Here is a 15,682-nt window from a genome sequence, read left to right on the forward strand (position 1 = left end):
GTGTTCATCCAGCTCTACACCTTGTTATCTAACATTTGGAGCTGCTGGATTTAACACTTGAGGCACAATGGCACCAACTATCTCAGTTGCAAAACTGACTCTGCAACAGCTTTTCATTAGTTTTCAGTAGCAGTTTGTCACAGAACTGACAAGTGAGAAGTTTCACCCAGACTTCTAAAAAGCCAACAAGACAGGTCAGTATCTCTTTTCCCTCCTGCTCCTCTCTTCTCCCCCTCAAAAAAAATAAACAACATGCATTGTTAGTTTTTTGTTTGCACAGGGACGAACTTTTAAATCCAAAATGATCTGCTACTGAGCTGAGGTCAACAGCAGTCAATGTGATATCACCAAACAAAACTGACAAAAATCACCTTAGTCCAGCCATACATTTTGGGCTCCAGAGCCACCAAATATGTTCCTTTGCAAAACTGCCTATTCTCTAAATTCTATTTATGAATCATAGTGCGTGAATTTGGATTTAACAGCGATACAGTTTAAGTCTGCATATTAATAATCCATTCACTTGTTATAATATACATTTATTATAAAATATCTTGTGTTCCCTAGTTCAGAAACCTGGTAAAAGTCAGGCAAATTAAGTGATTAAGTTGGTCATTTATACATTTGTGATGACTTATACAAGAGCTGGACTGATTTCTAGCACTAATGGTATAAGAATGGCTAACTCTGCTCACCCATATTTACATTAGGAAGTATATCAACATTGGCCCAGTTACTTGGTAACTTCAAATCTCCCAGAACAGGTTTCCCAGTACTGGGACTGGCTTAAATGGGGGAAAAATGCATTTCTCCACATCAGTCTTACTTTTACATATGAATCCTGCGAAACTGTTTCCTGCAGGATTGACAGAAAATGTCAATCAGGATTGCAGAGCCTTGACTGATAATAGAATAGGTTGCACTATCCCCAGAGAGCACAAATTAACAGTCAAAATCCACATCAGAAGTTGACAGTCAGTAAGACTTTAACTGACAATTGCAACAAGAAAAGTTCTGCATGATGTCACCTTGACTTTTTAAAATAGTTGGTTACCTGCCAGGAGGTTTATCAAATCTCATGCTGCGGACTTAGTTTGTATTGTAAGTGACAATTACCTACTTCTCCCTTTACTCTTACCCCCATTAAGGTAATGAAATAGAATTAGTCCCATACAAATTAACAGCTGCAGTGGTTAAGCTCCTTCATACTAAAGCAAGTAGCCCAGCGACATTCATGCAGAACATGAAGTTCCATAATCAGTCTCTCAAATGATTGAGTATTTGCTTATAAAGACAATGCTCCATCTCAGCAGTAAGCAAGTAACTACTTACAACGCCATCCCCAGCAGCATCTCCAGCACCATCTCCAGATTCAGCACCGTCATCTTCTCCTGAAATTGAGTCATTTCAAGAATACTATTACACAATGCACTTCATTGATCAGTCACTTGAACAAGTGTAATGCATCGAAGAGGTACAAAGCAATCAAAACACTATATATAACTTATATAGGGATTGATCTGTTTGAACATTTCGTAAAGACTGCCGTTTCAAAATAGTGAACATGTAGACTGCTCACAGCAGAGCTAGCCAGTGTGTCACAGAATGACAACATAAATGACTGTATATAGAATGTCGCTCATTGGTTAGAATATTGAGTAGAAGACATTTGCGAAGAGTTCAGTTTACAAAGTGGTTAGAATCTGGAATGGAATGCAGCCTGAAAAGATATTGTGGAGTAGGTTTAATCCAAATCAATTCAAAAGGGAATGGACTTCTCTGAAGAGGATGAACATGCGAGAGAGAGGAAGAACAGCATTACGCACATACACAGAGCCAGTGCAGACACAATGAGCAGAGTAACTCCCTTCTGCAGCATAACAATTCTTAGATTCTATGAAACCCATTCTGGATAGACTATGGGACAGCAAAGCATTGCCCAACCAAGTCAATCCTATTTTCACCCTGAATTGACAAGCATGCCCAGCAGGTGGCACTACTTAAAAATCAGGAGGAAAATTGACTTTACCTGCCATTCTGAATAGATAATAGCTTGTAGTCTTCAACTGTTGACTTGAACCTGACTTTAGTTCTTAACAAGTAAAAATATACTGGATAGCTGAGCAAAACTTAGTGGCCAAATGTCATGTGTCAGCATGCACCTGTATCAGTACAGATTTTCAAAATCTTGGAGAATACAGTTCTTATAGAGGAAGATCAAAGGAAGATTAACTAAAATTTAAAATGCAGGAGGCAGAGGTGGTCTGATGAAAAAGTCAGACAACACTACTTGTACTTTAACGTGCCAAAGGGACAGATTGCAGGGCAGATAGAAATTGATACATACCTGCATCAGATCCATTAGGATCTTCAGATTTTGCTTGTTTATTCTCTGGTTCATCGGTACTGGCTGTGGAAAGCTTTCTCTTCCTCCCAAAGCCTGCATTCACTTTCTTCATCTGTTAATGATCAAAGAGAAATCAATTCTCATTCTTCATACACAAACAGCATTTAAAATACTTTTAAATATGGTATTGATTAGATCTCGCTTGTATGATCCACACAAATGAATATCAAATATTGCAATGATTAATTAATGCTCTGGACTCCACAAATATAAAGGAGTTATATTTGTGGAGTCCAGAACATTTTTTGTTTCCTATTTAATGATTTAGGATACACCCTACCTTGGTTCTCTGGACGGTACACAGAACATTCTACAAGCTAGCTAAGTTTGACCCAATATTTGTTGTCCCACTGTTTTAAAACAAGGTGGAAAGAACACTTCCTGATAAATTGACAATGCTGGACAACAGTTGGACTGTACAGAACTGATCAGATTTCACATTTCGTGAAAGGGGTCATTTCAAAAGTAAAATCTAACTTGTTCTGTGCAAGACCTGCTGTTATTTCCTGTGACTGGTACTAACCAAACAACTTACGAATGAATGCAAGAGAGAACAGAAAATTATCCAATACACTTCACACAGACAAAACATCTCAGACCTCAAACTCATGGTGAGAGTGCCATTCTGTGTCAGAGACGTCACTCACTTCCTTTGAAAGAGATACTTTTGCCACCATAATCAGATGCACACTTGTCTGTGTGCAAATGCACCATACGAGTTATGCGATTATTTTTGTATGTGGCAGCCACTGGTAGTCTGAAGTCTCAGTAATAATAGCCAACCTCTACTGAAATAGGCTGACAACCATGGAAGGAAGAGAGCAGAAAACATTAAAAGGTCAAATAATCATTACTATATGGATCAGTAGAGCAAAATCTTGCAGATAGCAAATTATTCTCCAGCTTTTAATAGCAAAGTCAATAAAAATAGACATTTGTCTTTTTTAAAAAGGACACTAATTTTTCAGATTTAAGTGACATTGAAACCAAGGGTTTCACTGAATCCACGTACTATTTTGAACGAACTGAATTGCTCAGTATTAAATACTGACTTACTAGATCAAAGTAATGAGCTTGTGAATTCTACATCACAAGACAAAAATATGTATATCCCTTTCCTAGGTACTTAATATATGATTTCATTATTAAAAAGAGACAAAGTCAAATCTTATCATCGTGTACTTGTCTAGATTGAGACAAAAACAAAACAATTCTAGAAAGGAAACAATATACACAGCATGCCAAGAGGATGCAGACTTGTTGGACAACAGTTGACATGGAGCTACAGCATGACCCGTTAACCATTGTGGTCTACTTTGATTGGTCAGGGCACTGCCAGGGAGATGCAGCACAGATTGCTGGCTCCAAACTCCTTGCTTCAGTGAAAACCAGAAGAAAGCCTGATGAATACAAGGTGAAAAACACTTGACTCCTTGTCTCTTTTAAAGCAATGTTTTTCGACAAGTTAATATCCTTCGTGAAAATTGTCTGAATTACATTCAGCAGGAAGAATATTTCTGTGTTTCACTTAGTAATGCACAAATCCTGTAAACTAGGGCAAAGTAAAGTAATTCAATATATTAAATTGTATTTGTTGCATATCAACTCATAAGGACTAATTGCAGACCCAGAAACAAACTCCTAAGCCAAAGCTGCAAAGAAGGATTGGTGCACAGAAAGACAAGTGGTATACCAGAGATAGTGGAATTGCCTCAGCATCAGTTATTTTTTCCAGAAAATTTTGATCAGAAAGGTAGTCAGGAAGAATCAGTAAAAACAAAAAGTAGTATGCTCAAAAAGGTAAATATAGAGACAGAGGATTTAAAATTTAAAGGGAACCTGCTTAGGAAGGTTATTGAAACTCAGGGCAGGACTTCATTTCAATTCAGAATCCAGGCTCTGAAAGAATAGCTCAAACAATTAAATTCATTGGATTCCCAAAGGATTGGAAAATATCAAAAGCAAAACACTGTTGATGCTGCAAATCTGAAATGAAACAAAAGAAAAGGTGGGAATACTCAGATTTTTGCAGCCTCTGTGGAGGGGGAAACAGATTTAATATCTCAAGTCAAAGAAAATATCAACCTTAATATCCCCATCTTCAAACTTATAGTTGGGAAGATGTTTGAAAGTATTAATATGGACATTATAGGAACATAAAACATGTTTGCCTGCTTTTCAGTGTACAGGTGGCAACTAATGCAAGCATCACAGACTAATTAAAAAAAACAGAAGATTCAAATACATAGCAAATGAGCAAATTCAAAAAAGGTAATTTGAGCATCATTCAATGCTAGTGAAAATCACATCTGGAACACAGACTATTTCCCTACTAAAAAAAAGCTCACATTGGAGGAGTTCACCCCAGAGCTTACAGTGCAAGAGGGGAAAGAAAAAAGACTATCCTGGCTTGTTCCTCCACCTCCGACCCAACACACACACACACACACACACACACACACACACACACACGAGTACCATTTATACATCACAGAAATTTCGGATACTGTATACAAGATCATCAGTGAGTCAGATTCTAGAAATATGCTCATTATTTACACTGCAAGAATCAATTTTGGATTTGTATAATTTCAACTCTGCAAAAGCCCTTGAATTTTTCAAGTTAAACTGCACCTACTCTGTAAATAAATTCCCAATCATACTGTACACTAAAACATATAACACTCCATACTGTTTAATGTGTAATGTTACATTTGACACTGCAGTACTGTCCCTTTCAAGCCACAGAGGCCAACTGTCCTCAGCTTAACCGTTTAATGTGAAAGTTTGCAAGCACTCGCCAACTCCAGGCTGGAAATAAAAAAGTGAAATTCAAAAACAACATTAAGCACACTTCGCATCAGCTACAGGAGACTAGATGTCACACTAACATACAAATTTAATACAGTATTAAGCAGCATGAAATTAATTTATAAAGCTAACAAGTGAAACTCAATATTCACTTTAACAATAAGACTTTAAAACAGTAATGTTCATCTTGCAATCTATGACAGAAACCACAAAGGTGTTCAATAAATTATACATTCAGTTTAATAAACATCTGCGTGCAAATACCCTAGAGTAAAGCAGGAAAGAGTCATGACTAATTTAATAGCATTTGAGGATGTGGAAATTGGTACTGCTCAATAATGATGGTTCTCAAGACTTAACTAACCAAATGCAATTCTCATCTCCTGGGTTTAAAAAGGCATGATACGACTTGGGTTATAGATATGTTAGAGGATTTTTCTGTTTAAGCACTTTCAGTTCTGCACTAGTTGAAACACTGCACATGAAAAATGGATTTTTCTTTGGACAAGGTGCTGGAAGTTCACATTGGTCCACTTCAAAAAAAAAATTAAAAGTTGTGCCCTTAAACTAAAAAAAGTCCCTCAGTGAGCAAACAAGATAAAACTTTCAGAATCCCTCATTTTACCTATTAATTACTGGATAAAATAAAAGTATTTAAAAAGGTACTTACGCCTCTGGTTCGAGTCCTGTCTCTCCTTCGCTGTCTGGCACCTCCTAACGGTCTTCCCGATCCCTGAACTCTGAACAGGTCCATGGGGATAATGTTTGGGGAGAAGAGCGAAGGGAGGTTCCTGGTGGAGGAGGCGGTGGCGGCGTTGGGGCCCCTGCCTCCCATCGACAGCTCATTCCAGCGTGCAGACATTCGCCCGGAACTTGCAGGTGACATGAAGGGGTCGTTCCGATTGGGTCTGTTATATGGAGGCCGGTCTCTAGACCAGTTCTGGCCCCACTGGTTAGCAGGGCCGTATGGGTCACGTGCTCTGTTCTGGAACTGATCTCTGCGGGTCCCGTAGGAGCTGTCGTAGTGGTCATAGCGACCTCCATAGGAATCGTTATAATCAGGCCCATATTCACTGTAACCGTAGCCAGATCTGTACAGATCACGGTCATTCAGTGAAGACCCGGAGTCGTAGGACTCGTAAGGTGTAAACCTGAAAGAGTCGCACAGCAAGCAAGGAATCTGGTCAGTAGCTGGAAAGTACCATGGTACAAGTCTGCCAAGAAGTGACAGCAGACTAAAAAAAAAACTAAACAACATAGCTGTAGCTAATGACATTTTAGCTAATTACAGAACCTATGTGGTTTGCGGTAATTAAATAAGAATTGGCTGAAATGGTCAGCCTCTAACAAACACTAGTATCGCATTTATTAAACTGCTAATTGAAATAGCAGAAAATGGGTCAGTGAAAAATGTAACTGATAATCGCACAGCATGGGTTAACAAATACAATATACTTAAGTAATGGTCCATGTTCTATAGTTTTGGCTGTGCAATTACTCTTCTTGGAGCACACTGCCATTCAAAACATGTTGCAAATGGTAAACAGCAGAATGGAAAAATCCACCAATATTTGGATTTTAGCCATTTTAAAGTTGTATGCCATGTTAACTTTTACTTGTGGATGGGAAGGGTTGGGTGGGGGAAGGAGTTAGACTATGAACTTAATGGCAACCTTAAAATGACAAAACAGATTTGTTTGACTTATAGGCTCTTATGCTTACATCATTTACCTGACATCATTGGACACGATACCTTTGAGAACCAGATCTCATCCTTACAGTCAGCAGGAACGATGGGGATTTTTCCACCATGCTACACCGTCTATGCCACCAAGCACATTTTATTGCAGATACCCTGCTAAAGCAAGCCCTATTTACATTGCCAATCTAGAGAGTGGATTCAAATCCAGCTTGAATGGAATATCAGAGTGTAATTAATTTTACGAAGTCAAATGTAGCATCTTGCTCTGAACAACTTTCTGAATTCCAGGATGGAGGAAATGAAGCTTACAAATTACTAAACAAGCTTGGTTTTGAATAACTAATCTGAATGTGTAAAAGAAATTGCAAACACACCAGAGTATATCAGCACATGCAACACAGGAAAAGAGAAGACTCAAGTGGTGTGCACAGTACAGCAGCTGCCAAGTTTGCAAGCAGTTAGATGAAGTCTTCCTGTCCACTAGACAATGCCAAAGATTCAATACTCCCATGGTAATTGGAATGGTTAAATCACCAACTTAAAGAGGAGCTAGACACATAATAGTATCTTAGGAACAAATCACATCTCACAACCTAGCATTGACTGCTACAGATGATTAAATAAAGTTAAATTTAAGGTTTTAGAAAGAGCTCACTTCCCTGAAAACTGATGTGTGACAACTCTGAAAAACAATACTTCTGTCAATAGTATGAAAACTCTCCTTATAATCATCAGCCCATCTTAGTACATTTAATAATATGACTTTTTTTGACCATTCAACTAAGCGATTAGATGAGTGTATACATGATCCATAGGCCTTAGCCAAGTTGCAATTAGGTTACGTTACACTATTAAGACCAAAATCATTATAGCAATCTCTTCCTCTTCCCTACTGCAGGGAGCAGTAAGTCAGTTCATCACATCAAATCAAATTAATTCTGCTAATGCTAGATTATAAAAGACCTATTTCTTAAATAGATGTACGTGCCTGAATGTCACAAATCACAACAAAATTCTGCATTTAAATATCAATTTATCCAACTTCCTGACAACAGGACCTGTCTGAACTTTAATTTCTCCCATAAACTTCAAAACACCAAGCTTTACCAACTGTTACTTGTTCTTCACATTTTACTTTAAGCAATATCCCACATAATGTGTTTCAAAAAAAAAAAAAAATGTTGAACAGGAATGTTGAGAACTGTACAATTAACATGGAAGGATAGCAACACTGGTACTAAGTTGACAAGGTCCACAATTGAGAGTTCAGTCATTTTGCAAATCAAAGTAGGTTGACTGATTCAGCTACTGGGTCACCAATTCTCTCAGAACGGAATTCTAAAATAGAAATGCACTTGGTTAAAGCTGCCATTTTTAAACCGAAGCACCAAACATCAGAATAATTTTAACCGCAAACTCTGATTCACCTGATTCAAAAACTGCCAACATAACATGGTCATGAAACTGTTAACCATCAAGAGGAGCTGATTTAAACATCACCATCCCATTCCAGGAAGCCTCTCTGAATCTTAAATTCAGAAGACTCAATTAACAAATGACCCACACTTAGGAAACGAGTAATGCTACTGAAAAAGGTAATTGGTACAGTAGAGCCTGAACAGCAAACAGTGAATTTTAAGCACGTAGAGCGAATATTCTAGTTGAGAAAAACTGTATTTTGAATGTTAACTTTTGTCATGACAACTGAAACTCATCTAAAAATACAGATACACAAAGGAAAGGTATTCTTGTCTGGGTGTAATGCCTTTAAAAGAGAGTTAAACTGCTACTTTTCCTGTTTAACACTGAATTTTCAGCAAATACCTGTTGTCCTGGTAAGAGTCTTGCACCTGGTTCTCAGTCTCTAGTTGAGAGAGCATGTCCAAACGCTTGTTGATCTTGGCAATGATGGTGTCTGTAGCTGTATTTTTAGGGAGCTCCCAAGACTTATTGCCAGAATTGTAGCCATAATTTGTTGCAGAACTGGGTATAGTATCCTGGGTGTAACTGTAATCATAGCCATCATATTCTGAAAGGGACAGAGAAAGACTTGAAACATATAGAAACCTCAAACTATATTAAAACTGTACACACCCCAGAGTCAAATGGTGAAAGTATATTTTGCAACATATAGCCATTTTTCAGGGATTAAACTGCATTAACACTATATATCACACTTGCTGGATAGGAACAAGTATCACAACACATTAACAATAAACACAATAAATCTGTTATTGCAACTCACATTTGACATACAGCTGCTGTTTTTAAGACTAGCACAGAACCATCTCTTTTGATCCAACTCATCCACAACGACCAGGCATCTCAATCCGACCTAGACCCATTTCCCAGCATTTGGCCCATATCCCTGCAAACCCATCTTATTCATATACCCATTCAGATGCTTTTTAAATATTATAATTTTACCCACCTCCACCACTTCCTCTGGCAGCTTGTTCCATAGACACACCACCCTCTGCATGAAAAAGTTACCCCTTGGGTCCTTTTTAAGTCTTTCCCCTCTCACCTTAAACCTACATCTTTTAGTTTTGGACTTCCTTACTGTAGGGAAAAGGCCTAAAAGACAACTTTGAGATCAGGCAATTAAATATATTTGATTCCTTTAAATCAAAATCATAGAAAAGAGTAGCTAAAGTTGCAAGGATCTAAGTCTCAATGTAACAAAACAAAAAACTTAGAGAATGAAGTCCCAGCAGTATTACGAAGAATTGTCTCAGTTCAGCCTTCACTAATGTCATCTCATTTCAATTTGTTTTAAAGCTTTTGAAACTTACAAATGTGGCAATTTCAATTTATTTATTGCCGACTGTAAAAAAACAAGCTGATTAAAATGACTAATTTTTTTTCTGGAATATAAAAAAAAATTCTTGGCAAGGCCAGTTGCCCATCCTTAATAATCAAGTCATGTTCTTCAACACTGCAGTCCATCTGACAAAAGTACATCCATGGTGCTTTCAGTAGGAAATTCCTAGATTTGATAAGGAGATGGTGAAGAAACAGTAATATAAATCTAAGTCAGGATGGTGCATACAATACATAGCTATGGTGGGCCCACTAAGTTTCTAAACAACAGTAAATACCAGGATGTTGATACCAAATATAGAACTATCCAAGATGCTTGAGGCATAATCAGACAAAATCTGATGCTGAGACAAAGGTATTCAAGAGGTTGACCAAGAACGCAGTCAAAAAGACTGATTTTAAGAGTGGGATTTAGAGATCATTGAACAGAGACAACTGAAGATATGGTTGCCGAAAAGGAGAGATAGAGTGGGACTAGTTTAGTTTGGGATTATGGTCAGCATGGACTGAAGGGTCTGTTTCTGTGCAACATGACTCTATAATTAAATAGGTACCTCCTGCACATTTTCTATCTAAGACATTGCTAGTAGGCAAGGCAAAGTTTTAGAAGCCTCCACCAGTTGTGATCTTTGCATGTTGCTACAAGCCTTTGCCAGTTCCAAAAATTTAAACAGCAACATTCTGGGATTGGGGCAAGCAAAGGCCGAGTAATCAGCATTCACTTCTACAGAACAAAATACAACCTCAAAAGGCCAGACACTTGAAGCATAGTGGCACTTGTTCCAGTGAGAACTGGAGGAGTGGAGGAGTGGAGGGAAAAGAACAATTAAAAACCCATAAGACTGCATATAACATTGGACCCACATAGGGGACTTGCACTGGAAACAGTGAATTCAAGTTTACTTCCAAGCTTAACTCCAGAATCTGTCAAAGCTGTTTTCTGTCAAGGCACACCACCCAAACCCAGTTCTGATCAAAATGTCTAAACAGGCTTGGGAGATCAAACAGCCTACTCTTGCTGCTAATTCATACACTCACATGTGCTTCATGTAAAGGCTGTGCTTCAGTTAATTAAATCCAAGAAGTTTGCTGATGTATCTGGATTGCCATGCTGTGTGCAAGAGCAGGTACTGAAATCAATGGAACCTGGGTATAATCAGGACTGGGGTGGTTGAGGTGGCCTCATATAGTATATATTATGTAATACATAAAAATGGGACAAGTACCTTCACAGCAAGTTGACACAAAGGAAACATACCGGCGAAAATGGCAGAACATAAATTTACATAAGCATTTTGTTGCACCCTAAATTTATCAACCGAGTGATATAAACACAGCAAAGATGTACGGTGGCCTCAACTGTCAATCACAGGCAGCCCAGAGTATCACATATAATCAAGATCAAAATCTTGATCACTTCCAATGTCAGAGGCAAGCTGGCATGTCTCCTAATCTAAATTGCTCAGTTGGCAATAACTTTGTTCATGGAATCACAGAACCCCCAACAGTGTGGAAACAGGCCACTTGGCCCACCAAGTCCACACCGCCCCTCTGAAGGGCATCCCACCCAATCCCATTCCCCTGTATTTCCCATGTCTAACCCAAACATCCCTGGGCACTATGGGCAATTTAGTATAGCCAATCCACCTACCCTGCATATCTTTGGACTGTGGGAGGAAACCCACGCAGACACAGGGAGAACGTACAAACTTCACACTGACAGTCGCCCAAGGCTGGAATCGAACCCGGATTGCTGGCGCTGTGAGGCAGCAGTGCTAACCACTGAGCCCAATAGTTACGTATAGCTTTCACAACAGTAATCCCACTGGAACAGTGGTACGTTTTCATCATTTTATTATAAAGTAGCTTGCAAAGACACACAAATATATGGGGTCAAATTACCAGACCAATTGCATCAATGCACCCATGTCACTGTCCCACCCAATCAAAAGCACCTAGCATTTAAATGCAGTTTTCGTCTTAGTAGAAGTGTTAATCTCTTTATAAAATATATTGTAAGAAAGGGATAGGCAATCAAGAACCCAGGAAGGTCTTACCCTGAGAATTAGTGGCTCCAGTGTTCCAAGAATCACCAGTTCCATACCCTGAAATGATCACAAAAAGGAGTATTTAATTAAAACCTCTCTTCAATATTTCCACTAATTAAGTATCACAAAAGTCTTTGCAAACAGAAGAAGCCACCACACGACAAAGCAACAGCATGAAAAGGGGATCTTTTCAAAGTTATCAAAACACAAAGATTTCCGAAAAGGTTAATCCAAAATTGGTCCACTTGCCCGGTAAAATACACATTAACACCGGTCTGTTCTAAACCACTTAATTGCATCCAAAACAGTTCAAACTGAACTGAAAACTCTGAAGAGAGAAACAATTCAACTTGAGCTGTTAATGCTACAGTGGTGTCTGCTACAAAGCACAACTTGGATTTTGTGAAAGGACAGTTGAACAGCATCAGAAGTGCACCTGAACATCCTGTAATTATAATGTAAGTTCACAAAGGAAAAACAAGACTAAGACAGGACACCACATGTTTACTGGGATTCAATTTTATAGGAACTAACAGAAGATAATCTTTTGTAGGTTCGAAGGAAACAGCCCAGTGTTTAAAAAGTTATCAAGACTATTGAAAAAAAAAATCACAGAACCAATTGGCTTACATTGACTCATTAAGGATAAATATTCTGCTGGTCAGGATAGGGTTGGGAGCATAGTTGGAATGTCACTGAAATATTAATTGAGACAGCCAATCTTATGTCATGGGGAAATGGGTTCAAATCCCATCATAGCAGCTGAAGTAATTTATTGTAATTTAAATTCCAATTCATTGTTCCCAAGATATTCTATAAGCGTATGAAAGGGAAAGGAGAACCAGGGCCCAGGAGGGATGAAGAGGTAAATTTGTGTATGCTGCTGGAGAACATTGTATCAAACAAGTACTTCATATCTGTCTTCACTTGAAACAAGGTGACCTTTGGTTAAATTGATACCAGTTGCATCTCCCTAATGAGAGAGAGGCCCTACTGTCTGTTAGGGCTGTGGCAACTTTAACTGTTTACAAAGGCCCATTCTGAATCTTCAGAAAAGCGATCCAATTAATTAGACTTCCCTATTTCTCCACTGGCCCAGTAAGATTTTTCCCTTTAAATATTTATCCAATTCACTTGAATATTATAATTGAATTAGCTTTTCCAGCTCCTCAGGCAAGAGGCTTCACAACAACCTGCTATCTTAAAATGTCATCATCTACTGATGAACACATCAGTAACAGTTCAATTAGCATGTTCTTAGCAAGACACTGAAGTCAGATTGCAGATTCAAGCCCTACTTCAATACTCGAAAGCAAAAATCAAGGCTGCCACTCAAACTCAATAGTGCAGTACTCCCCGCAGTGACAGAGGTTCCATCTTTCAATGTGACATTGAACCAAGGTTTAACTCTCCCTCTTATATGTAAAAGATCCCGTGACAGTGTCCTGATCAATATTTATCCCTCAATTGACTCAACTGTGTTTTAGTGATGTTATTATCACATTGTTGTTTGTGGGAGTTTGATGTGTGCAAATTGGATGCCATTTTAGTGACTGCATTTTAAAAACATTGTTAGCTGCAAAGCACTATGGAGCACCTTCCAATTAAATATGAAATACAAGTGCTTCCACTGGAAATGTGATCTTCTTGCATTAGTACAAAAACCATTCAATGATCTGAGCACCTCAAATCAGATCTCCCTTTCAAGCTTTTCTACTTTTAAGAACAAACTCAACTTCTCCACACAACTGAAATTTCACATGAAATCAAAATACTATGAATGCTAGAAATCAAATAAATAGCTAGCTGGAGAAAGTCAGTAGGTCTGACGACATGTGTAGAGGGAAACAGTTAACCTTTAAAAAAATCCTACATGCTTGGTCAATACTCTCATCGAATTTTGATTACTATTTGATTGAAGTTTACCACTAGATCTTGGATCCCACTTATACTTTTAACACGGTATGCACTTTGTGCAAGCACAAGAATTGCAACACGTGCTTTTATTTCCTCCCTTTTCATCAGCCAAGGCTCCACTCCTTCCAAGTGAAGCAGCAATTATGTATACTTCTTTCAATTTATTACACATTGTTTGCTATTCAGTGTTCAATATTGAGGCCTAGTTCTGACTGGGTAACCAGTTTTCTATCATATCATTTTAACTGACTACCTTCTCTTGATCCCAACCTGTCAGTAGCACGTCAGTCTTCCAGTGAAACTAGATAAACAGCAGCTTTTGTCCCAGTGGCCTGCAGACTTGAACACTTTATATTCAGTTTGACAACTTCAGATCACAACCTCCACCTCTAACACGTACTGAGGTTCCTCTCACTGGCTTTTTTGGGTTGTCTCCAATGATTCTTCACTCCTCAAGTTGCATACTAATGTATCGGCCGCCTTGCACTTCATCTATACACAAACTTCTACTCTTTAGTGTGCCCACTGCCACTCTTCTGCTTCCTGAAACCTTGTGTCAGTTAATTCCTACTACGTTCCACTAGATCACAGACTTTCCCTTCTATCCTTAAGCCAAAAAAAAAAAGCAGTTCCAAAGAGGACTGGAAACTCGGATTATTTCGGCGAAAGACGCTGCCAGACCCAAAGTTTATCCAGCATTCTGTTCTGCGTCCTCCCTGTTCCCATTCCAAGGGCTTTAAAAACTCGTACAGAGAAAAGAATGACCTCAACACCGAACACCAACTCTGGAAAGGAGAAACTGAGCCTGCTAGATCTATTGGGGTATTCTGTCATCATGATTTCTCTCTCTCTCCATTCCCCCATCCGCAAAATCTCGAATTTGTATGTCAAGGATGTGCTCGACGAGAACGTGCATGCCTGCTGGGAGCGGAGCGCGCACGTCAATATGAGGCGCGCAACCAGAAACAAACCTCGCCGAGAAGCGGCCGCCATTTTATAGCAACTCGATAAAAATTTAAAAAAGGCGGAGTGTGGATGGCGGGGGAAGAAAAGGTTGATTTTAAACAATCGCTGACCCGAGTAAAGGAAAGCGGCCGTAGCCTTTTGCTTTTCATTTAAAAATTAAGAAAGAGACATACGAGGGCGCATGTATTTTAAAAATCCAAGATGTTATAAAAATGCCCATGCGACTACGTGATCGCGGCTGTTTCTGACTTCGCGAACCGAATAAACCATTACTTTCCTAAAAGGATTTTTTTTCAAATCAGTACGAAGATTTTAAAAATAAGTTTTGTTGGGGGGGGTAAAGGGGGGGAAAAAAAGACACAAACCCGACGCGCTGGGTCAAATGAACTATTGTGCAGTCTAATTGACAGGCTCTCCCACCAATCGCGGGGCAGTATTCGGTGGTAAGTGAGGCTATCAACCAGTCAGGAACGCTGTAGGGCGGGACAAATGGCCCCCTCCCTTCCCATCATGTTAGGTTGGCCTCCCGCTTAACGTGACGCGCCTCGAGACGGAAATAAAAAATCCTTTTATTTTCTTCCCATCCAGAATAAAATCCCTGACACTCTCCAAGTCGCACAATGATCGAAACTGGTCTCGCACGACAGAGCAACATATTTCAAAAAGTCAGAAATAACCGTTCTCTGCACCTACCAGAGTACCAAGAATCCATTTTGACTTCGTTGAATTATATAAAAAAAAATCCACCGCCCCGCTCTTGCAGAATTTTCTAGCTCCGGAAGGACCGCCTACCGGCGCTGATTGGTCTATGTGGTGGGCGGGTCCAGCCATTCTCCCTTTTTCGATTGGACTCCCCCTGTTGTCCATCAGGGTGACGCACAATGCAGATTTGCCTAATAAGATGCAAGGTGAAAGTTGCAACCTTCAGTTTTCCTACCATTGTTCATTCAGTTACTTGTTGCAACACCGGTGGGAGGCCAGGTTCTGAACGGGGTTGAAACGAATAGG

At 39.1% G+C, this 15,682-nt stretch overlaps 1 protein-coding gene across 1 annotated transcript in view; it reads right to left on the minus strand.

Moving 5' to 3' along the window:
• LOC109933321 (A-kinase anchor protein 8-like) overlaps positions 1–15,457 on the minus strand; it is a 26,369-nt gene extending 10,912 nt beyond the window's left edge. The window contains exons 1-6 of the mRNA XM_020532306.2: positions 15,368–15,457; positions 11,801–11,848; positions 8,745–8,949; positions 5,889–6,369; positions 2,348–2,459; positions 1,333–1,391 (exon numbers count right to left, since the gene is read on the minus strand). Of these exons, the coding sequence (XP_020387895.1) occupies positions 1,333–1,391; positions 2,348–2,459; positions 5,889–6,369; positions 8,745–8,949; positions 11,801–11,848; positions 15,368–15,386 (924 nt within the window). The 5' untranslated portion in view covers positions 15,387–15,457. The remainder of the gene's footprint in view (positions 1–1,332; positions 1,392–2,347; positions 2,460–5,888; positions 6,370–8,744; positions 8,950–11,800; positions 11,849–15,367) is intronic.
• Positions 15,458–15,682: the final 225 nt, after the last annotated feature.

This window comes from Rhincodon typus, chromosome 38, assembly GCF_021869965.1.
Source record: "Rhincodon typus isolate 14 chromosome 38, sRhiTyp1.1, whole genome shotgun sequence".
Taxonomy (NCBI): domain Eukaryota; kingdom Metazoa; phylum Chordata; class Chondrichthyes; order Orectolobiformes; family Rhincodontidae; genus Rhincodon; species Rhincodon typus.